The sequence below is a fragment of the Gambusia affinis genome, linkage group LG14, assembly GCF_019740435.1.
Source record: "Gambusia affinis linkage group LG14, SWU_Gaff_1.0, whole genome shotgun sequence".
Lineage (NCBI taxonomy): Eukaryota > Metazoa > Chordata > Actinopteri > Cyprinodontiformes > Poeciliidae > Gambusia > Gambusia affinis.
Genome location: NC_057881.1, coordinates 12,952,005 through 12,977,951, shown reverse-complemented (window position 1 = coordinate 12,977,951; position 25,947 = coordinate 12,952,005). Strand labels below are relative to the sequence as shown.

Here is a 25,947-nt window from a genome sequence, read left to right as displayed (position 1 = left end):
GTAATTCCCCAAAAGCCAGAGAGGGGAGAAAAGTTAGAAATTGTTTGAAATGAAAATGACCCTCCATCTAAGAACAAATCTAGACAGGGAGGTTTGGGTTCTTCCCATAAGTGATTTTAGGATTTGACCTTTAGTGTGCTCTGCTCTTATTACGTAGCTGTCAGTGTCCCTAGGCCAGTACAATCCTTACACTGTGCCTAGTCCAGTTTTTAGACCTTCCAGAATAAGATAACATTTTTGAACAACAGCTGACATAAGTATCCATGATAATCTCTGACCAACAATCGATGTGGATTGAAATGCAACACCTCGGCTACACCAGTCTTTTCTGTGGAATTAAACAGCATGTATCTCAAAGATCAAGATGCCTGGACTCCTGAGCTGCACTCGTTCCACCTGTCTATGTGTCGTCATGCTGCTCACGTCTTTGTGGCGATGCTCAAAGGAGCCGCAAGCGAGGGAACAAATTGATGGACAGTTTCAGCCAACCAACGCACCAATTGTCACTTGGCATTTGAATCAAGGTTTTGCTGGGTTTACTCACAACCGTCTGCGGTCAAAAGTTTAAAAACATAAGCAACCCTGAATGATAAAACTGTGAAATTAATGAAATGCAACCCTCTGTTGTTCATGATCCAACTGTATCAGCTTGGAATTGTGTGTTTGGGCTACAAATTAATTATTAAAATCTCCAGAGTGTGTAAAATTACAGAAGCATTTGCATGCTTAATTGGAAATGTTCACGTATGTCGCTCTACTGTCGGAAAACCTTCATGCATATTAAGAAATTAATTGCAAACTACTTCTTGCTTGTGCTGAAAGGCAAACTGGAAAACAGACAAAAACAAACTCTGCCGTCTCTAGCATGTGGGTTACACATTTCAACGAGGCTTTGGTGCCAAAACCTGACACAGGTTTTAGCTAAAGAACGCTCAGATAAACAACATGTGTCTGCCTCACATTATTTATCTCAACTGATTTCATATGGGGGTGTAAGTTAGCCACACACCCTACTGTAATGCCAGCGCACAGCTCCGCAGCAGGCAAACATCTTTCTCTGCCAGTCAGAGGGAAGAAAAATACAGTCACACACACACACACACACACACAAAGCAAGCAGGGGGAGAGGGAAGACAAAGGAAGGGAGGGAGGGCTAGGGTGTGGAGGAAACATCATGGGGGAACGAAGGGGGAAATGAGCGGGAAAGCAGGGATGGAGAAAGCAAGATTGAATAGCGAGAGCCAAGGGAGGTGAAAACAGAAAGAAAGAAGGGAGGAGAGAAAGAAAGGTTGGAAAGCTCATGCAGTCATTTGATCGAGAGGAAATAAAGTAAGGGGAGATGAAAAAAATAAAGTAATAAAAAAGAAAGCACAAGGATTAGACAGCGAGACGAAAAACAAGTTCACTTGAATGAAAGAGGAGCAGCTGGGGGTTTTCATGTTGCTTCAGAGAAAACCAGGTCCAACATTTACATAATAATGTACAGCGCTTTTCTTTAGTTACACATGAATCAACAAATGAACATTATGGCCAGAGAAGACCAACATCCAACCAGTAGCAAAAAAAAGTTTTAGATGATGCAAATGCAATATAAATCTGCAGAGGAACCCACTCCTGACCGGGACTGTTTGATTCTTAGCTTGATCTGCTGGTCAGAAACTCAGAAATCTTTTTTTTTTTTTTTTTTCCAGTCAGCAAATGTATCGTACCAAAGTGGTATTGGTCAGGATAACCACAACACATCTGTGTGGATGGTGTTTTGTGGAAAGAAGGCTTATTTTTGGATATCACTACAAGCTAGACTTTGATGAGTGCTGGGAATGTCATCATTAAACAGTTTTAGTCATCATGCTCCCGGCTGGATGATACTTGTTGGGGGTATCATCCCCTTCCTCTCACTGTTTCTCAATGTGAAACAGTGAGAAAGAGCAAGACTTACAGGAGGTAACAGGATGGCTTAAAGAAGCATGTCAAAGTTGCTTTGCTTTAGCCTTTTGAGATTTAAATTTCCGTCTGCTAGGGAACATGCTACACTTAGAAATTTTGGCAGACTTTTGAAAATCTTAAAAAATAAATTTAACAAAATAAATGTTTTTCAACCCTGGTCCTCAAGGCACACTGCCCTCAATGTTTTAGGTGATTCCCTGTTTTAGCCCACCTGAATTAAAATGATGGAGATTAACAGGCTTTGCTGAACTGCAATCAACAGGTCAGTTAAAGCGGGGAAATGTCTAAAAACATGCAGGGTAGTTTGCCTTGAGAACCAGAGTTGGGAAACACTGAGCTAAAGTGATAATTGCATTAACAGCTAATTCTCTTTTCCTTCATTTTGATGTTGCTTCTGCTTCCACTTTCATTAATTAATGATCGTTCATGGCAGGATGGCTAAAATAAAATTCTGTTATTTGTAGTTCTTAAAGAAGAAGCTCAGAGCTTTGCAAAAACTGCAACTGAAATCTCAGACAGGCATTTTAAAAAAGGAAAATAAGGCATGACTTTTAAAGGCGTTAAGGTATGTATTGAAGTTATGTTAATACAAACTACAACGGCCCGACCGTCTAACAAAGAGATGCCGAAGGAAGCAATCGTGTTTGCACAGGAGTCAGTGGGAGGTCATGAATTATGCATGCCATATGGAGGACTGTGGCTATGCACCATATGTATGTGTGCATGTTAGCAGTCCCAAACTCAAGGAAATGCTTTGTGTGTCCATCTTAGGGGAGCACTGTGCCCCCCTTCCCTCCTATCCCACATCAACCCCACCCAACCCAGGCTGAAAGTCTCAAATAGCTGTAAGACAGAAAATAAAAGAAGGAACCTTAAGAGAGATACAAAGGGAAAGAGATAGAGAGAAGCTGCTGGTAAACACATCCATTTTCAGCTTGTGATGAGGTAATGGTGCCAAAGATACCACAATCGACTCACAAATACACACTCAGGCACAAAAACACCAAGTTCTGCAGCTCCGCAGCCCTCGTGTTTGGCACAAGATCGTAGCCCCACCCCAACCCCTAAAGTGACTGCATACAGAGAGAGAGAGGGAAGAGAGAGAGAAGAAGAGAAAGAGGGAAAGAGAGTCCGGCTCAGATGGGAGGGAAGTTGAGATTGTGGAACCAGAATCAAAACAATAACACCCTCGTCCGCAGATGCTTTGCAGATCATGTGACCAAAGCCACCGATTGTTTACGGCGGGGACGAGAGTGAAGCTGGGGTGGGGAGAGCTGGAGGTGATGGAGTTTATAATCAGGACAAACTGCTGCTCCTTTGTGGATATCACCAGCTCCTCCTCGACAGTGCAGGCACACTGAGCGTTGGAGGGAACAACAGGAGATGGTCTGAACAACCACTCCATTGAGGGGTAAAAGAGGGGCAATAGCGCCAGCTGTTATCTGAATTCAACTAAATGTCGCTCCTCTTACTAACACGTAGACACAGACATTCATAGTCCAACTCAGAGCTAGAAATACTACTGGCTGTTTACCTACTGGCATGCTGTTATGCAATGCAACAAGAGATGTCCTAAAATAGTAAATATGAGGTAAAACTAAGTTTTGCTTTAATGGCTTGTGTGTACATCAATGATTCTGTTCTTGTCTGCAGAAATCTGTCCACTGCAGCGAACTCACAGGTGAGACTAGTGGTAAATGTCTTTGAAGAACAAAGGAGGGGGAAGGACAAAGAGAAAGTAAGATGGTGTGAACAAAAAAAGGTGAAAGAGAATATTATTTAAAACCTCAACAAAAGACACATGCAACGATTAAAGCATGCTTTTTCAAAGGTTGGTTATTTGCAGGGGGAGCAAATAACCAACCTGCTGCCTAATACAGTATGATTATTAGGCAGCAGAGCTCTTTAAATCTTTCCAACACAGGGTTAAGACAGTAACTAGGTTTACTCGTATCAAGGTATACCAATTTTTTAACACCACTAACCAATAACTTCAGGTCCGTTTAAAAAGATACCAAGGAAAGTACTGGAGTAACCTGAGTTTTTCCAAGCTGTATGAAGAGTAGAGAAACACCATGCTGCCTCTTCCTCACTTGTTGCTTCCCACCCTTGCTTACAATTATTTAACTATTTTTGGTAATGACAGCCATGGTTTGAAAATATCCATCTGTGCACCCATTTAACTGATGGTTAATAAGTCATCCAGTATAGTAGCAGCAACTTCCTAAAGTTAAATCCAAGGATTAGAATAAGGTACAAATGGGAATAAAGTCACTTTGAACACAGCATGGTTGTTGATGATAGACTGGGTGTCATGTGTACTTCAAAAACTGCTCATCTATTGGGATTTTGACACACTACTAAGTCTTTGGTTTACAGAGAACGGGACAATATCTAGTAAGTAGCAGTTACATGGTGATGTTTGATCACAGGGGAATAGGTGGATGCTGTATTCAATTTCTGAATGCTCTACATGCTCAACCAAGAAGCTGCTGGTCTACAACAGCAAAAGTCCACAACGGGTTGCCACTCTGAGCTAAGCACTAGAAACTGAAGCTATGAGTCACACAGGTTCATTACAGCTTCAAATTGGAAAGATATTGCCTGGACTGACGAGTCCCCATTTCAGGTGCAAAAATTCAGATGGTAGGGTCAGAATCTGTTGTAACATCATAAAAGCATGGATCCATCCGTCCTACATTGTATCTAGGGTTAGTGCTGGCGGTAGAGATGTAAGGAGAGAGGAAGGACACACTTAAGGTATCCAGTATCTATTTGAGCTTCAGTAAATGCCACATCCTACTTAAGAGTTTTGACAGACCACGTTTATTTTTTATGTCCATAGTGTGCCCATCTTCTGATGGCTACTGCTCCAGCAGAATAATGCTCCAACATTACAAAGCTACAATCAACTAAAACCAGCATTCCCAAAGCTGACGATGTGTTCAGTGTCCCCAGAGGTTTTCAGTCACCAGATGTCAATTCAACAAAGCAACTTTGGGATGTGATGGAAAGCAATGTTTGCATCATGATATTGCAGCTTACCAATCAGCAGAAGCTGATATATTATTGTGCTAATATGGATCAAATTCACCTTGTTGTATCTATGCTATGACAAATTAAAATGGTCCCAAAGGTAAATGAATGACCAAATTGGTATTAGCAAGAAACATCTATAAAGTTATGGTAAGTGGAAAGCACCACCTCCACTTTAATTTAGGGTAATATTTTAATTAGGAGCAATAAGTGGGGCTATTCTGTAATAAGCAGAAGAAATTTTAATTTTAAAAAGTCAAATCTTGTTTTACATTTTGTGCTACAGCACTGATATTTTTTACCATGATATTTTCACTCATACTGGCTCATGTCTAATTGCAACTGTCGTGATCTTTTAATGAAAGTACAAAGAAAAACTAACAAAGTTATGGGGGGAGTGCTGGCATATGGACCCAAACTTCTGGGATGAACAGATAAATCAAATTATCTAAATGGAATTAGAGCCAATACAACTAATGTAATCTGATAACCTTTCCAGGCAAAGGTCTAATTTCAGAAAACATATCATAAGCAAAAGCACTCTTCTCTGTTTCTCTACATCAGTGAAGCGAAACTCAGCAGATGATGGATTAGTTTGGCTGTTCTTTTTCATTTACAATTCTGGTCTGTCGCCTACTTATAGCTTTGAATCTACTTGGGAACACCAAAGACATTATTGGATTAAGAAGTAAAAGGATGTTCCACTGTTGTCCTCTTTGGAAACAGTTTATGTAGATCTCTTTAAACTCGTCAGACAAACCAACTTTGTAAAATGTAGCTAAGTCTCCTAATAGCACATGGAATTCTTTATGTCAAAAACATTTCAGGAACAGGTTGACTATATGTGTATTCTTTTTGGTTGCAAGAATGTGTGCTACACAGTGAAATTAAAGAATTCAGGGTTGCCATGTTTGCAAAAACAGATCTTTTAGAGAGTGGAATTGCACGCACGAGTGCTAAACGCATTATAGCTTCTACCACGGTGTAAGTATCGCTCCCACATCTGTTAGGCCAGAAGGTGCTTTCATACCACATATGGAAATTAAAGCGGTAGACATCATTGATGTGATTCATTGCGGAAGTTAAAATTACATGAAAGTACATGACTAATGCTTCTAATTTGCTAAACATCTTAAGATGGGTTTTTTTCTTGACTTAAACTAGAGTAAGAATATGTTATTTTTATCCAGAAAATGGAAAATTATTTTTAAAATCTGATTCATAATGTAGTGAGGCTTTATTTATGCAGCATTTTTTTTTTAGAAACAGTAGAAGAATGTCACATTTAATCATCCCCAATAATTTGTTAAAAATCTAGCCCTTCTGCAGGGGTAGGTATTAATTGGTTAGATTTGAGAAGCATGTCATCATGTCTTTGCCCCAAACCAACGATTTGTCTAGGTTGATAAACTAACACAAATCCTGAAGATATAGAAGGTGTGGTATCATTATATTTGCAAACCTCAGGCTGTCAATTTCAGACCTCAGTCTGTGTTTTTACAAGTATGCATACCATTTACTGCCATTTTTAACAAGATAGACAAAATGTAAGCCTGAAAGACCACTTTGGTGTGCTCTAGCAATAATTAATGTTGTCTGCTGATTTAATTGCCTAGCTTAGAGCAGAATTTTACTTTATTATAAAACAGAAATCCATTGAAGGATGCCACTCCATCTCCTCATTAGTACTTCTGTTTATGTGAGACACTTGACACTGGCATCAATTGGTACCACCTTGTACACACCACAGATGACCGTACTGCACATCCATCAATGAAATCAATTAGAGCTTTCCTCCTCTTGCAGAACTCTGGGGCATCAGTCCATTAAAGGGAGGTACTATAGATTAGTTCAACGTAATAGAAAACCAACTGACCCAACTCTCACATAAAACACAGGCCTAAGTGTGAAAAAGCTGAACTTTGGAGACTAAAAATAATACTATGGGGATGATTTGCATACTAATGCATTTGACAATGACAATTTCATTGGTTCATCTGCATTTTTTGCAACATTAAGATTTTTGTTTAAATTGAATGACAGATAATTTATATGGCACCAGTTTTTCTTTATTATTCAGAGATATGCACAAACATTTACCAGGGCTAGGAATTGGGTGATTTTAAATACATCCCCCATATTGCGGATCAGTAAATCAAAAAACAAAAATAATCAGTAAACATGCCATACCTGACCATCCAGATAGTCTAATTTATCTGTCATAAAACATGTTGATTAAGGAAATGTTGGAAGTCTCACAGTTGAGGTGTGACTCTAACGCTTCAGATAATAGACACGTTGACTGTATTTTACAGTTCTAAATAATAACCACAACAAACCTATTATTTGCTATGAAACACTAAAGTCAAAATTTTAAATATGAACCCTATTCTATCATTTTTTATTTTTAAACAATACTGTAATATCCATCTAGGGTAAACAAAGTATATTTTTGAATTTCAACATACCTGGCAGGAAATCAAAGTTCTTTCCTTTCAAAATTGCACATAGTAGCTCTTAAATTTGAATGGATCTGGAAATATATATATATATATATATATATATATATATTCTTTTTTTTTTTATTTATTTTAATTTATCCAAGTGTTGGCAATTCAGGGCTTCACAAAATCTAAAATTGTTGAATATCTAATTTAGCAGGTCAGTTCTGCCAGCAGTTAGGTTAAAGAAAATAAAATAAGGAAGAGATCAAATATCCATTACTTGCTCATGCTAAGGTTCACGGCTTAAAAAGATCACGGTGACATTGGCCACTCATCTGTGAATTAACCTCTCTGATTTACTTTAATAGATATTCGGGTTCTTTAATTAATCAAGTGCCATTTGCATATAGATTTAAACTGAGTCTACCAATAGAATAATTGCTGGTTCAAGTCTTGGGGAGCCTGGAGAAGGAGATGAGGATCAGCACCATGTTGAACAATGAGATCTTTGCCTTTTATGAATCAGTGCATCAGGAATCAAACGTCAATTTAATAAAAGGAAGGGAGATATCAATCTGTGCAAATTTCCTCCTGTATTTTAAAATTCTGATTAAAATTCAGATTCACTTACTTTTCACTTATGGCTTTTTGACTGGACCGACAAGTTGAGATGAAACGCTAATTTTATCAAAATTGCGGCAGAGTAAGTTGGAGTAAACAAACTCAAAAGTGAGTTATTTTGATCAGTTTTTAGTTTTAAAAAAGGGTTTCATAAGAACTGACAGCACCTTACAGGACGAGATGGCAAAAACATATGTTTGTATCCCCTCTTATTTTAAAGACATGAGGGAGCACTTGGTAAACTGTTTAGGATCCTATGGATGAATTATTTTACACAAAAAACAGTGAAAAAGAAAAAGGTATGAGGCATTGTGTTGTACAGTTTAGCAAAACCACAATGGCAGTTATTGCTAATCTAATTAAAGATTCAGATGTCATCCTAGATCTTTTAAATCCTCACAAGTCAGACATAGGATCCCAAGTGGTCATCAACGCTGTTACAGCCTAATCCAAAGTGAAGCATCTAAGTAGGAATCCATCGGAGCCACCTTTTATTTGTCTTTACAAGGTCTTTAGTCACAGCTGGTCATAGTTTAAAGTTTTCCTTGCTACTTTCAAAGCAAAAATGGACTTTAATGTAATGTAATTTTATTTATATAGCACATTTTCAGCAGCAAGGCAATTCAAAGTGCTTTACATAAATTAGAAGGAAATACAAACAAAATAAACCACAGGAAAGAGCAAAAGAAGAAAAAGCTAATAATGTTGATCCAAAGTATATAAACTAGGTGCTCATAGTAAGTAAGTAAAACCACTTACCTTAAAAAGACTAGTAACACATAAGATTCTTTAAGAACTGCACAGCTTTCACGCCACAATATATTTTCATGTATCTCAAACAATTTTTTATTGTTTGCTTGAATTTAAGAAAACATTACAATGAATGGTTCTCAGAAAACCCTGCCTCCTCAAGTCACAATGATAAATTACATAACATTTGGAACTTAGGAACCCATTATGGCTCCAAAGTAGGAATGCTCCATTACACAGGTTGAGCAATGCTCATTTCACAGCACATAACTGCAAGCACTTTGCTGCTATTTTTACAGTAAGTTTGAATAGCTAAGGCGATCAGCTTATCAAACTATCTGACTCAGCATATGCCGAGTGAACAAAACATTACATTTGCTCCGATGAGAGAAGGCTGAAATTAGCGACACAGAGGGAAACAGATCACAGGAGCTGTCGTCTCAGATGGTAATCTCATGGTTTCTCAAATCTACTTGCATCCAAACCAGGAAGACTGTTTTCTTTGGCAACCGCTGAGAAGCTCTCTCACTCTGTCCTTCACTTAACACTGTTACTCACTCACCCTCTCTCCAGAGAATCAACTCTGCTCCCTTCTTCCACACGGACCTATACACTCTTCCTTTCTTTTATTTCGAAACTCAGACCGCAAACGCCAACAGGGAGTTATGGAAGCAGTCGAAAAGCTAGGAAATGGCCACAGAGACAAGCAAAACCACGAGCAGAACGAAAAACAAGCGGATTACTGGACAAGCCACTTTATCAAAAGATAAACAATAATTTGAAAGTCCCTCTAGGCTCCTGTTTGGTGATTGGCGTTCCTCCATGTCTGAGTTGGCTGCTGTACTGTACTCGGAGAGCGAAGCACATGGTTGGCTCGGCCCACTGAACTGCCTGATCTGAAAACACACTGATGAACAATAAAAACGAAGCTAACAAATTGTTTTGCAGTGGCATCAACTCTGGCTTTAAAGTCAAACTCGCGCCCGGTCCCACCAGACTCCATGTTTTTCACTTACAGCTATGAAAAAGTTGTACTTTGAGGCAAGTGGGACTATTTGACAAAAAAAATTAAAATCACAGAGGGGCCAAGGAACGGAGCCAAATGTGAGTAACTTAAGTTCATAATAGAAAGGGAGGACAGGCTGCAGAGTCTGGGGATCTGGACCTTTAGAGCTGTTGTTTTGGTGTTTTGCAGTAATAAGCAAAGCATGCTTCTGATTTCCCCTTAACCAGTGCTGCAGTTCACTTCCCCTCACAGCAATTTGGCTCCAGAATGTTATTTATCAAAAGGCAAGCCATTCATTTCTACCAGTCTACCTCAACCAGCTCTTGCTAAATCATTTCCTGCAAGGGAAAAACACTCACACACACACTCTTAGACCAGGCCTAGCAGCTGGCTCAGAGCACAAACTGAAACTGTAGACAAACATCCAAGACTTTAATAGAGACACAAAAAAGGCCTGTCAAAATAACAAATTTTGCTGAGCAATTAATTGTCTTAAAACTTATTGCGATAGACGATAATATTGTTTGAAGACCATTTTAAACTGATGTAATGATAATGATATAAAAATGCAAGAGATATCCTGCCCAAAATAAATACCGGTACACTTTATTCTCAAAAGGACATTTAACACTGGAACTGGTAAACAACATAAAACCAAAGTGGAAATACATTCAACCAAAAGAGTACAGCTTATGAAGACTGTATACTATATTGCCCTTCAATAATCATTAGATTTAGACAGAGAAGACGAGCATATCTGACTACCTGATGCAATAGTTCACACTGCACGATTTTTTCCCCTTACAACAATCTTAGAACGTCCAACGTTTTAAGATTGAACTTGCTATAATTGCAAACATCCTGTAGTGCGTGGTGTGTTCTGACCGAAAATGTGAAAATGCGCCGACAGTTCCAAAATTGTGTAGTATGAACTGGGCATAACGCTAAGAAAATGAGAAAGGGAGGGGACAGTGGAAAGCATCAGAGTTGAGCCTTTTTTTCATCCAGTGTCATCAATAGAAAGAGAAAAAGTCAGTAAGACACAATAAAGCTGATAAATTAAAATGAGGTAGATCATTTTCATTTATCACGCAATTAATTGATTTATTGTTAATTGCGACAGGCCTAGACACAAGTGCTCAAAATTAAACTGTGTTTAGTTATAACCTGCTTAAGCTTTATTTGAATTGTTGTAGGGACCAGTATGAGTTTTCTGATACCCTTGATCCTTCTTCAGATTACATCATGGTATATTCATTACTGCCTGGTAGATAAGCTTCTGATTTGGGAGGCTTTAAGGGTTTGTCCTTGTCTTAATTGCAGCTCTTCATAACTTTGTGTCAGGAGAAACTCCTGCTTCCCTCCAGCATTAGGGCAGAACTGAAAATCTGTCGCAGGTGTGCAGAGGATGAGGGCCATGGATCTTAATCTTGAGGTAATAATACCGCAGTGTGCTGAAGAGGTCACTTTATGGATATCCAAGAAAAAAGCTCAGGACGCAGTCTGCACAACCATGAGGAAACAATGAACTTTTTCAGAGTGTTTTGTGCAGGCATATTTCAGGAATTGTGCTGAAATGTACTTTAACTTAAAGTCTGATTTTGTAGTGGCTTTGATTTAGCAGAATATGTTGATGGACTCTGAGTATCTGGTTTTAAAGACTCCAAGAGACACAAAGAAAGATGTTAAAGGGGTGGTATTATGTATGTTCCTGGCATAATGTCAATAGAGCATAATTCAGTGAGTATATTACCTTTAGTTGCAATAAAAAACTGTATATATATTAAAGATAACTTAAAAGAAATTTGATTTTGTAATTTGATGCCGTGAAATTATTCTCCATCTCTTTAAGAAATTCCTGCTCTTTCCAACACTCTACCTTCAGCATGTCATCACAACAATGCCTCTGATGCCTCTGATTATGGCATTTTCAACCGTTCTTAGGAGTGTTGTGCAGAGAAGTAGTTGGTATGATGAGCTCTCCAAGGAGAAGCTTTAGAGAAGTAGATACTGCTATGTGAGAGCCAGGGTTTAGGTACCCCTGAATGGTTGCCAAGGGAGATTTAAGGATTTCTCCAAACATGCATGAAAGAATCAAAGCAACACTCCAGGTGTGTTCTTGATGAGGGGACAACACTATAACATGATGTAAAGCTCAAGAATGTTGATTCTACAATTATACCATCATCTCCTTTAAGCCTACAGAGTAAAAAGTTTGATGTCCATAAACATGAAAAAAAGATAATTTTGAACCTACATTTTTAATCCAAAGCAGGTTGGTGTTTCATATCTCCTTCTGTAATGATAGTCAAATAACTGCTAAATAGCAACATTTATTTTTATGAGAACAATGGGCACTTAGTTTTGAGACCAATAAGTTGTGACTTCTCTCCACATTTATAATGAGAATAGCTATTGGTGTGGACTGATTTTGCTATAAGCTACACTGTAATGCATTTTTGTTGATGGTCTCATTTTAATGACCAATGTTAGAACTGTTCATAAAGTGCTTGTCTCTGGGAGAACGAAAATGGCTTTACTTGTTGAAGCTGTGAAATAATCAATATGCCATCTTACTGTGACTACATGAGTAATAATAATATCACAGCCAATATGCAACGAGGGAAACATGGCTGGACAGGTGCACAAGTTTTGTCCAATCCATACAGGAGATTAAATTTTAAACCAGACTTATCCTCTAAATGGACGGCAAGGCAGGGCAAAAATCAATAAGCAAATATCAAATCTGGACCTCAGAAAGTAGTAATGAAGCTGCAGATGTTCCTGTTCTTTTCAGGAAGTTATGATCAATCATAGTCCTCCAACACCAAGTAATCAGAGGGGATGCTCAATAACAGTGTTGAGCATTTAGACTGCAGAAAAGGGATTAGATTTTCCATTTAATAGAGAAGGAGTGTTGCTTCCTCGTATGATGTTAACAGCCATCAATGTTTCATTCCCCTACAACAAATTAGCTTTGCTTGCACACTCTACAGCCTATAACTTAAAAGATTCTATGTGCAGAAATACAGTGAGTGAATGAATTAATGCAACATCACATCCTAATTGTTTCCAGTTGTTAATAGTAATGTGGTACATAGTACAAAATAGGATCAGGTGCAACAAGTTTCAAATCTAAGACGGAAGATAAAAGAGACTGACATATTTCTTTACAAATTTTAGATGTACTCAATCAGATTAGAACATGCTGCATATAATGAACCTCTAGCCATTGTGTTTGCGGTGGAGGGAGGAATCCAAGGGGGTAAAGGATGAGGTTTACATGGTCAGGTAAAGCTTACAGCATTCAGTGCATCTTGACATCCCTTTAAAGTGCAGGGAACTCTCAGGACGATTATGTCTAGATAGTAAATATGTCTAGATTTCACATTTTGTCACACCCATGTTCCCCATCTCTTCTTCTAATTACATGCTGGTACTAACATGTCTCATAGTGATGGTGAAAATCTGAAAAGTGTGTCTTACATTCAGTCTCAACTTCACTGCAGGTTTTCTTCTATAGCTGCAGTGTATTTAGTTGCATAATTTCATTATCTCTGACAAGCATCTCTGTCCTTGCTGAAGTATGATGCTGCCATCACCATGTTTCAGAGAGAATGGTACATTCAGAGTTTTGCTTGTAGACCAAAACATAAAAAAAAAAATTATCTCTTTTCATTGTACTTGCTTTAGAACATAAACTCTCAAAGATTCATTTTGTGGTTTGTTGTTGTGATGCGACAACATTTAACAAAGTTCAAAGGATATGAATATGTATTCAAGAATAGCTGCTGCTGTAACTTTGGCTTTGTACAGCCGAGAATCTTTCAAGACAGGGTTAGACTTTTGCTTTGGATAACTTCGGTTGGTAATTAATCATCTGACATTATTTGTGTGATAGAACATGTGGGATGGGATAAAATATGTGTGTGTAATGGCAGCAGAAATGGACACCTGCCAAATTAAATCAAACTCTGCATGCTGCCAAAATGGTTTCAAGGATACGACGAGAAATGGAACATCGTCCAGCATAAACTGTGTCCTACTTGTCAGATGACATATCAGTGTCATAAACTCTCCATGAACTCTGCATTGGAACATGAGCCAAAGTCCCTCTGGGAACCACACAGACAGTCGGTTCCTCAAATTTGGTATGCACTTGAATGCATTTATTCTCAGAGGGTCTTACCTGGCATGTGGGACGTCAATGCTGGACGAGACCACTTTGCGTTTCTGCTCTAGGAGGGACACGGATCGGGCGTCGGGATCCCGGGTAACTCGCTTCCCGTCCACAGGCCTCTGCTCTTCCACTGCCTCTGGGCTCCAGCAGCCTCTCTCCAACTTGTGACCATCTGAAACCCCGTTACTGGAGCTTTGCTGTCAGGGGGTTAACAGAAGAATAAGTCACTCTTTGCACTGAAACAAAAACAGCTTCCAAGGAAGGAATGCTGTAAACATGAAAAACGCACAGTTCAACATCATTCAAAAATAATTCAAGCAGCTTTGCAGCAGGTACAATAGTCCTAAACATAACTTTTTTGTTACATTTAATAATATTACACAATTATGGGGAAGCTTTAGGATATAAAAAAAACTTTTTTAAGCCAGAACCAGATGGAGAGGTAGGTCTTGGCTTTGCCTGAACTTGTAATCTTTGACAATAATTCCATATTTACATTTCAAATGAAGGAGTACGGTATGGTTTTAGAAAAATTTCCAGGATCCTGAACCTTAAATGGCTGTTCCAAAATATATTGGAGAAACTAAAAAATGTGCAGTGGTCAGTTATAAACAAAGCTCTTTTCCTGCAGACGTTTTGGAGGTTTTTCTCAAAGAAAATGTTCTATGCAAAAAACTTTTTCTTTTTTAAATAATGGAAAGCAAAGTCTTATTATAACTTATGAAAAAAATTAAACATTTCATTTAGGTCACATCCAGAGGTATGAGTTTTAAGTATATTACCATTCCTGCATTGCAAGATTACGGTTTTCAATACATCAACACAAAAGCAAAGAAGATGAAAACTGCAAGTTAGAAAACTCTTAAATACTGGACATTATTCAATATAGTCACTATATTTTTTTTATGTCCTCCCACATACTGCTACAAATAATCTTATGTCAAAAAGGTCCAAGTGCACAAAGAAAAACTTGGCACAATATGTATAACTAACACAAAAGATGTAAAGGTAAAGTCTAAAGTTTTATAAGACACATCCTTGGGTTTCCAGCAGTTTTATATGAACAGTAATGCAAAATAGGTCAAACAAAAACACAAATGTTCAAGGAGAGTGTAACAGAATAATAATGTTGATAAAATACAAAAGTGTATTAAAAGTTGAATGTTCAATATGACATGTATTACATATCCTTTATTTGAAAGAATAAACATAAATATTCAGACTCCAGCAAACGCACACTAACATAACGACAATTCATGTTATTATAATGTGATCTATGTCATTTTTTAGAATGACTGGAAAATCTAACCACTTAGTAGCAGCTTTCAAGTAAACCATTATTTTGAAGAATGTCGTGGATTTTTGCTGTTCTGCTTCTAATATTAACAACACAAGCAGTTCAAGCTGATATTTAATGGTTTGTAATTTGGTTAAATGCTGTTGGTATTTGACCTCTAGTCATGCAGATTAAGAGATTTGCTAGTTAAAATAGTGTAAACTTAATAAGAATAGTTGTGGTTCCTCAGTCCCTATAATGGCTGTCCATGCTTAACATCACTGGAAATATTTCCAAACAACCCAATTGGTCTTTTATGCAACTGAGAGAAAGATGCAGTTTTGAGACCATAACTTGACTCCAGAACTGGGACGGTTAACCACCGTTTCCTGTTAAAGAAGTATGTTTATTAGACATCTTTCAGTTTTAGCTTTACATTTGTAATGCACCTTTAAATCATCGCAGTTTCAAAACAAACAAAAGAAAAAAAAAACAGTTCCCATAAACTGGAACCGAAAACTACATAATAAAAATGAAGTTGGCTGAGAATAATGTCACCAACAAAGCTTCCTAAATATAACAATTACTGACAAAAAGCTGCATGAATAAACATGTCTTTTTGCACAGTGTAGTATTCTGTAGTAAATGTTATTCCTTCTTGCAACGCTAACATCAGCATTTCTTCACAAATGCAGAACAGAATACACCACAATCTGTCATAAACATGCCAAATTTCAGACTTATATCTAACCTCATCTGGCATTTATTTTTTTATGTCTTCCATTCCTGTCTACATCTGTTTTACGTTAGCTCTGTAACCTATACAGAAAGCCCATTCTGACCTTTACATGTTGTGGTCGTGACAGTGGCAGCTTTTTTAATAAAAGTAATTAGATCATGTCATACATTTTTACATTTGTGGGGGGATTCAATACAGCGAAACCAAGATTATTCTACAGAAGCTCATTACGTTGTCAGAATCCCCTACTGGTATACGTCTACTCCTCCTAACTGGGTGAAATTGACCCAGAAGTACCTCAGCAGGGGTCATGATATGAGCTGGAGTCTTGATTCTCTGAACCATTAAGGAAGGAAGCGTTCATGCTTCCTCAATCTCTTCTAAAACACAAGGAACAGTGGACTGTCTTTCAGTTCTTTACAACAGTGTTTTCAAAGCCTTTCTTATAGTCTTTGTACTTGAATCAGTTTAAATAAACATTATGCAAGTGTATTTCATAAAAGATAACTGATTAGGAAAACTATAGACATGATAAAAAGAAAGTATGCCTTTCAATTCTTGGGGTAAATTAAATTGTTATATCTCTAAGGCTTAAAACTGGCAAATAAATGTCTTCATATCACAGAAAAACTAACTAAATTCAAAATAAATCCTAATCAAAGTGGAAGACACACTACCATATAGTATGAATATAGTGAATATAACAGCCCAGTATGGTCTTTACTGGAGTTAATTGTTTGCTTTGCTGACCTTATTCAATAGAAATATAAAGGCTAACTACAGTTAACTTCCCAGGTGGAGTGCCGGTCTAATAGGTCTCCAAGCTATTGCTTTCTTACCTCTGGACAAAGCCCTGACTCGCATTAAAGCTGGAGTATTTGCTAGTACTAATTTCTACTTGGATAGCTATTATGTCCAGTGCTCAAGTTTGATATTCCATTTTTAATGCCTCAATCTCTGAAAAGTTTCAGCTGCACTCTTGGCTGCATTTTGCTCAGTTTCTATTATGGCTGCACAGTATTAGAAAATCTCACAGTGGTGATAATAATGATAAAAACTAGAAAATTCCTGAAGAAATTTAACTGGGGCCTGCCAAAGTGTGCCCGTCGGTTTGGACCCAGCGTTCTGATGCTAAGAATTAGCATCGATGCTAAAGAAAGCTGCAATGTAATCAATAGCATGTGGAGAATCACAAGAATGTTAAGTAAGCTGGACATGCAACATTCAGTATGATAAAGCAAGTGTATTAGCTAAAATGAACAAATATGCTAATGTAAGCATAAATACTTTCAGTACCATGTGGGGTATCATTAGAATGTTTACTGTCATTTACTTACTCCATTAAGTATACTAAACATGGCTAATAAGTCTAAAAAATAGAAAATAGCTTATTTAAGCTAAAAGGCTAATGCTAATGAACTGCCTTGCGTGAAGGCAGTTCCCTAACCTCGGATAAACAGATAATGCAGAATGATATCATTGCACCGCTGTGGCGTGCACTCAGAGGGGCATATTGAGGCTTTTATTTTGAAATTTGCAGTAAGCTTCATATTAAATGCCCACACTAATCCAATGTGTAAGAGTGCTTTGGATAAACCAGTTACATAAAGCCAAAAAGAGCAATTACATGATGTAAAATTGCCAAAGCTTTTATTTTGAAATTTTTGTTAAGCTTCATTTGAAAGGGTCAAAGTCATCCCATGTGTAACAGTCATTGGATTAAATCAGTCATATAACGCTCAAAAAGCAATGACCTGATGTAAAAATTTTCAAGGGCTTTTATTTTGAAATTTTCAGTAAGCTTCATTTCAAAGGGCCAAACTCATCCCATGTGTAACAGTGACAGGGTTAAATTAGTTATATACAGCCCATAGCAGCAAGTTTTTCTAAAGGCCAGCTCAGTCCTCCTCTGTTTTAACTGAACTACTAGTTCTAACTACATCTGACATTTATTTGTAGTCCTCAGCAGCTTCCCTGCTCTGGGTTCCGCCATGGTAAATAATCCTCTCTGCCAGCTGTGAGTGAGACATCCAGGGGAGACAATTCTCTGTTTGAGCCAGCCAGTTTAACTAAAAAAGCATTGCAAAAACTGTTTAACCGTAATACATATTCGAAAACCGTTTGAAGCGTATGAGAGGGCTATTTGTCGTCTCACATAGTCCCGCCATTCATATCTCTACCTCACTCACAGTATTAACAGCAATGAGATAAAAAAGTGTGTGCCAAGGTCTGAAATTTTCAGAAATACATGGAAGTGAATCAGTGAGATCTGTCTGCTACCCTGGCGATGACTTTGCTCTGAAGCACCAAAACTGTAAGCGCTAGATAATTTTTGAAAACATTTGGAACAGCAGGCACGCGTATCAATGTCATGACCAAGTTTGATACCAATCATGCAATATTAAAAATGATTTGGGGTCAAAATGTCGCTCTGACTCTCACTCTAGCGGAGCAACCTTCACACTCTGATTTTTCCAAAATCAAAAACTTTGGGTCGCTTAGAAAGAAGTTGTGGACAAACCATAATACATATTGACGTGCTTTCTTCACTTTAAAAGGGACGTATCTACAAAATGAACACAGAAAATCCTCAAAAATAGGGTATTTTAAGATTTAGATTTCACCTGGTGAGCTCGTTAGTGATTTTTCGTTTTTGCTTTTTACGTCGCCATGGTAACTCCAAAGCCCACCAAAATAATAGCACACCTCCGGGATCGAGCATACGTTTTGATACCACTTTTGTGGGTGGGCTCTTGGCAGTCGAGCCGCATTTCGGTGACGGAAGAATAATAAATAATAATACTTAAAGAGACATTCTATTGGGTGTAGAACAATAGGTGCCTGCCATGCAATGCATGGAGGCAGTGACTGACTTGCTTCGCAAGTCAGTCACTGCTCTCCTTATGCATTGCTATGGGCAGGCCCCAATAATATCTACATCAGTTGCAATATAAGTCTATTTTCTTCTGTCCCATTATTTTTATCTCTGCTTTTATCACTCAGTGTGATTATCTGTTGCCATGAGACTTTGACCAAAAGGCTAAATATTACACTACTTTGTAAAATGTAAGTTCATAACACTTGGAATACATTAGCCAACATAAAACATAAAAGACCATGGTGGTCAGAGTCTCACTGGAGAACAATTACATTTCTTTCACCATTTTCATCGAGTCTGATTAATTTCCAAACAAGATCATTGAAGAAATCCCAAAAAGAGACAAAATATAAATTTGGTATGGAGTATTTGAAAAAGTGACTGAAGTAAGACATTTACTCACCAGAAGAACAATATTATCACAGAAAAACACAATTTGTCCCTTCACATGCTGCAGATGCATCCTTAGGTAGTTTGTAATAAAAAACATACCGTAATCGTTGCTGCTTACTTTGATGGACAAATGTAAAACAAAAAAAAAATGCCTGAATCTCGGAATGAATTCACACACCACCACACCTCTATCTAGCTCTATCTTCCTGCCTGGAGGCCTGTTGAAACGATCACAGTAAAGGCCAAAACATAAGCAGAGTGACTCACACAGCTGTCAATGACAATAGAGCATTGAGGAGTAGTTCAGGTTCGTGTGTGTTTATGTGTTCGTGGGTGATCTGGATTGCTGCCTTAAAGATCAGCTGCATGATTAGACATGAATGAGACTTTTAGGCAACGGATAATTTATTTAAAGACTAGAATCTTTCACACATAGCCAGTTTTGGTTGGACAACTTCTTTTGCCTTAATCAATGAAACCAAAATTTGAAAACTGGCTTTTTTAAAATACTTTTTCAGGCCTTTGTAAAAACAAAAACTGACACAAAAGGTCAGAACAGTGTGTGTTTGTGGACACGGAGATGTTTGTTCGTGGACTGTAGAAACACCTTTGAGCTAACAGCATACAGAGATGTAAGGATATTAAATTCAGGTAACACAGGTGATGTTTTTCCACACCAAAGATGGAAAATTTCACACCAAACTGTTAAAAATTGACTTGTTGACCAGCTTCTCTCAACACGTTTCAGATCATGCCATCTGTTGTAAGCAAGCCCTGTGATCTGAGCTTTACTTTATAGCTCTGCTATTTGTATCAGTGCATATAGCCTGAAAGCTAGTTGAAGTGAAGCTTGAGTGAGGAATTTGCTCCTACAGTCGAATTTCTGTGAAGCACATAATACTGCACTCCTACAGTTTTTCTGGGTCCTCTTTGGAAATCCAAGCTACTGAGATGACGCATTTCAAATCATGATCAAAGTAAGACAGTCCTCCTTCCTTGCTCTCATGTTTCTCCAGCCTTCCTCTACAGCTCCTTTTGGACTTGATATCTTATTCAAGGTATGACTGAGTCTAGCAGCAAAACGTCCAAGTCAGCAATATACACCGTATTTTCCGGACTATAGAGCGCACCTCCCTATAAGCCGCACCCACAACGTTTTTTTTTAAATAACTGGAAACGTACATTTATAAGCCGCTGGCATCTCCGCCGCTCTCGGTTTTCCACAAGGATACAGCAGAGGGATGCGTCCTGAATACATCTGCTATTGAGGACGCAGCCCTGTGTCTCCAACGCCGAACCATGGATTCGTTTACGCAGAGCTTATGTGCAGCGGCTATAGATCTGTACTGCCAGATTGATAGCCTTCAACCTAAAAGCTGCATCGTATTAACTTCTTCATGTTGTTTCCTTGATGAGGGGGTATGAGTTTAAAAACATTTCTCCATCGTGCCTGATGCTAGCTTGTTCTAAATGACAATCAGCACTTTCTTCTTTGATTTTCAATTTTGACTTCCAATGATTCACTTCCAGCTGAAGAAAAATACAGAGAAAAGCCGCACAGGGCTATAAGCCGCATAGTTCAAAACAAGGGAAAATGTAGTCCAAAAAATACGGTACATACATATAAAAAAATATTCAAATCTGTGCCTCCAGAGGAACTGTAAAAAGCTGGCACTGGTGAGCATTTATTGTTTTCGTAGGTTGAGCAGTTTAAAAGTAGAATATGTATTTGTTACTTGTAAGAAGTTACAAGGCAGTATAATCTTTCTTAAATGAATTTGTATTTTAGACATTCTTAGCAAATATGTACTGGAGATTGTTTAAATACTTGTATATTACTAACAACAACTACATGGACTTACGGTGTAAGGCTGAGCACATTCAGAAAGCAGAGTAGGTTTCTCACTTTATGACTCCAGTGAGAAATTTAAAAAGATTGCACAATACTCTGTCAACACTCATTGACTCCTGCGCTGGCAGACGCTTAACACCACAACAAGCTGGTCTTTTTTTTTTTTCTGAGCATCGAGAAAAATCATTGTTGCTTGAGGTACAAAACGTAGTTTTGCAAATAAACGAGTCAACAAGTGGCACCCAGTTTGCCCCCTCCCCTAAAAAAAGAGGGGGCATTCATTTGCAGGACTGGGCTTGGTGCCAAGCATCCAGATTCTTTGGGGCATGCCACCCGTTGCCAACCTGAGGGTGCCTGCTTTATTGGCTGTACAGCTGCTACTGCTCAAACGAGGCTGCAAGCTCTCGAAAACAAGATCCAATCCAAGGTTTCGAGAAGTTTGGGCTTAGTAATAACACACACCAGAGGAAAATTACAGCCATACCACACTCTGATGCACACCATAGGCAGCACGGACCCACACATCAAGCTACACACACTGCACAGGAGACTCCTCCTACTCCTCGTTTTATGGCTTGTTTTCGACCTCGGTGGGAATTGAGTCGTGCTGAAAGAGACTTGACCATTGTGCAGCGAGCCTCAGCTGCACTCTGCCTGCACTGGTGGCTGTAGCGCTGCAGCGCAACAGCTTTTGTTTCCACAAAACTGCAATGAAAATGAACAAAGTATGAATAAAGAAATGAAAAAATCTGGCAGTGTCTCCAGGTTATATCAGGATCTTAAAAATAATTGGTTTTTAAAGAATTAAGTTGGTAAAGGACTTATAAGCATTTGCAACAGAGGACTGGAATAGGAATGCTGCTACCAATAGTCAAAAATGTGAGGAAACAAAAGTGACCACAGGTTTCCTTTTTGCTCCAGAAATAGAATGCATGTTACTTCATCTGTGAAAACCAAAACCTGACACAAACAAACACGAGGAGGGGAAAAAAAGAATCCAAATCTGAGTGGAAAAAAATAGCTGTTTACTCAGTCTTACTCATTCCTCAGTCCCTCCCTTACTGTAAGGACAGAATAACACAAGCTTGCCCCTCAACAGAAAACACTGAACTGGCTTCTCCTGCTCACTCACTCTTTATCTTTCAAGTAATCCCATTAGATAAGCATTGTTGCCTCACATTTGGATATTTTAAGACAGAATTGCAATGTAGCTGCATGCTAACCTTACATCATAACATCCCATTCAGAGTGATTAGATTTTTATATAGACGGCATTGCTCACTGCTCAGAGCAACACACCCTATGGGAGACCCCAATCAAGTTTTCTATTGTTCATAATGCAGGTCCTCTCAGTAGGGAGATGTTGTGCCCACTGAAAACAATGAAAAAATATATGACTGTGATTATAAGTTAAGGGTAACTTCAGTGTTCTGCAGGAAATTTGTATTGAATTTGATAATCTCAGCCACAAAATTGAAAATACTTAAGAGTTCATCAACCCCGCTCAGAAATTATTTTTAAAACTTGAGACCTGAAATCTGTATTTTACGTAAACACAAAAAAGCATCTTTTACTATTTTATTGTGGAGATGCACACATCAATAATTACCTGACCGATCCCAATTTTCTTTAAAATCTGACGTACCAATTCAGATTACAACAGATTGGCTTTTTTCGCTAAATAAAATGCGACGTGTTGATAATTTTGATGCATTCAGTATAAGGGGAAAACATCAGATATTTTTTTTTTGTGTGTGATCCCTAATCAAAGTAACATCGGTCAATTTTAATCTCTGACTCAAGAGCATCTTTACTTTTTTGTTATTCAACTGTTGTTGAGACCAAAAAGGGCGCAATTCAAGCAAGAACCCGCGGTCTAACATTAGAAAAAGTCAAATTATTTACAGAGCAAATTCAGAAAACTGCAAGTTTTCCCAAAGTGCTGAACAATATAAAAGACCATTGTGCTTGCAAAAGCTATAATGTCAGTCATTCTTCTGTATACTGAATAAATGAATGAGTCAAAACGACGCAAATCCGACAAAAAATATGCATTTTTTGCACAAAATTGCATGCGATTATTGTTCAGTGCAAAATTGTACAACGAGTTCCTCACGTCGGACCAAAACGCTGCAGCTGCAGTCAGAGCGTGTTTGTTTCCTTCATATTACCCACCCTCCAGCCCACATAAACATTGCGCAGGCCCCATCAAGCCCTCTTTGTCCCATATATGTGTCATCGCCAAATGTCATGACAGCACATTATTTGACAAAATATGCAGCCAAACGGATCTATTCTCTATTTTGACTGATGCATATTTGGTTTTAACCGACTAAATTCGCAGAGAGCGGCATTGGTGGCTGACACCGTTAAATCCGCTTCGTGCAGGAAGCGGTTAAACGCTGCAAAACACCGCACAACAACAGTGAAGCGCAGCCCGCCGGTCGGGGCCCTTTCCGTCCATAAACATATAGAGAGGCAGACACACACCTTCAGGCTGGACTTGAGCGGTCCTTTGGCCGCTGTGTGGTTGGATCCAGCGGCTATCTCCTCCTCGGAGAACTCCTTCAGGCTTCCGTCCTGCAGGAGCACGGTGTACACGCTCCGCCGGGGTCCAGCGGCGGACGCGTCCCTGTTTTCCTGCTTGACAGCCTGGACCACTCCTGTCACCGGGGCACCGTCCCCAGTCGGGCTCGTCGCATAAACGCGGCTGCCAAGGATCGACCGCTTCACCAGGCGCCTGGTGTGCATCTCCGCCGAGTGTGTCGCCGTATTCAGAGCGCTCCCAGCAGGAACTTTAATTCATTAAACGTCGAAACACGGGCGGCGGCGAACAAAACGTCGGGAATGGCACAAGACCGCAGCGGGTAGACTACGCGCTCCAACAACCTCGACGAAAATGTTGGAAAGCGACAACATACTCGGTGGGGGAGGCAAAAACTTCCGAACTGCGTCCCGAATGCAGGGGACTCAAGCCACAGAACTTTGAATTAGCAACAGACGGCATAAACACGAACCATTCGCTCCCAAACAGCCTCCACATCTAACCGGCTACCAATCTTCCTCCGTTAGACCTGTTTGTTTTCCCCACTGCTCCCAGCGAGCTGCGAGGGGGGCGGCGGAAAAACGCGGAGCGATCACAACCTTCTGAAGCCGTAACAACATTGTTCACGATTAAACAAAATGGCGACACAATCAAGTCAAAAGGTCCCGCATAAAGACAGACAACTCGTAATACGTTGTATTATTTTGCAGGTCTGCAAAACACATCGCCGACCTGCTTCAAATGTGGGAATTTATAAAGACAATACCGTTTGATGATTCTGGCTCCGACTGTGCTCTAAATCCAGTCCGTTCTTTGCTCCGACCGAGCGGGGCCTTTACCGGCGGATTGCTGCCTGTAAACATGTGCGGTCCGGCAGCCAAGACGGGCTGCAATTGGACGACGAAGCACACGCCTCCACAAGCCCCCACCGCTTCCCCTTTTCCTGCAAAGGAGGGTAATGCAACTCTTGAAGGGTGCTCCATTCAAAACAATGACGCAAGGATGGAAAGGAAACGAGATGGGAGGGTGGATGAAAGATGGAAAGTGGGAAAAAGGGGATATTTAGGCTATAAGAAAAAAAAAAAATCTTAGACCAGACAGACAAGCTTTATTCCTTAACCTACTTGTAGATGGATGTGACCTACTTTTAAAGTACCATGGGAGTCGTAAATTACTGTGATCTGGTTGAAATATAAAATGGAGTGCATGAGAATGTATTAGTGAGTCAACCAGTGGTGGTTCTGGCACGATTTGATACCCTCCATCCCCCTCAAACTCCACCACCAACAACCCATTTCTTTCCACACAGAGAAAACTTTACAGTAATTCAGAAAGTTTGTAGACAGAAAAAAAAACTTGCAACCAGACAAGATTGATTCAAACACTGACCACTCTAAAAACTGAAATGCTTTTTTTTCTTTTCCATGTTCTGCCATAGGTGCCCCATGCTGCCATTTCACATATTGCCAAATCACTAACTACCACTGAGAGAATGCAAAGATATACATTATTAGCATGTACTGCTAATAGCAGTTAGCACTATCACTGCTTGTCCATTGCTAAATCCCACAAGTTGTCAGATTTGGAACTGTAAAAAAAAATCAAAGGTCTGATGTCATGTCATCTTTTCCTTCACAATAACTCCACCAGCATTTATTCCTGATGAACTGGCACCATTTTTAGTTTGTTTCTGATGTGCTCAAATAAAACCATGGTCTTAAATGATTCACTGCATGTACATGTTGTTTTCCTTCAACCAAGGCCATTGGCCTAAGTTAAAGAGGCTGGATAATGTATTTTACAAGTGTATTATGGCATTTTACAGCACAATCAAGTAAGTAAATTATTCTCAGTTTATATATGTGTTGTATATCTCAAACATAACTTAAAATAATTTTGACTTTGCAATATTATGCCTTGACAGCAAGTGCTGGGACACCAATGTATTCACTTCCTACTACTTAACTTGCAGAAGGCAGAGGAGTTGTTGCGCCAGAAAGTGCGACACTCTCTCCATGACCATTTTGAGAAGTTGCAATAATTGTTGAACGTCAGAGCCAAGTATATATATATGTGCTAAAATGACCCAGTCAGCCCAGATGTCAAGCCAATTAATAACTCTTGGAAAGACTGAGCTTGAGCTAACTTGGAAAGAAAAATGGCCAAAGATGTTTGTTTCCAGACTTACACATGTAATTGCAGCGAAAGATGGCTCTATGAAGTGTTGACTCAAGTGCACAAATGCATGCCACACTTCTCAGATTTTTCAGAAAACCGTCA

At 38.9% G+C, this 25,947-nt stretch overlaps 1 protein-coding gene across 1 annotated transcript in view; it reads right to left on the bottom strand.

Annotated features, from left to right (window-relative positions):
• The window catches only part of znf704 (zinc finger protein 704), a 55,526-nt gene extending 31,118 nt beyond the window's left edge, over positions 1–24,408 (bottom strand). Inside the window, exons 1-2 of the mRNA XM_044137723.1 lie at positions 23,613–24,408; positions 13,994–14,181 (exon numbers count right to left, since the gene is read on the bottom strand). Coding sequence (XP_043993658.1) covers positions 13,994–14,181; positions 23,613–23,873 — 449 coding nt within the window. The 5' untranslated portion in view covers positions 23,874–24,408. The remainder of the gene's footprint in view (positions 1–13,993; positions 14,182–23,612) is intronic.
• Positions 24,409–25,947: the final 1,539 nt, after the last annotated feature.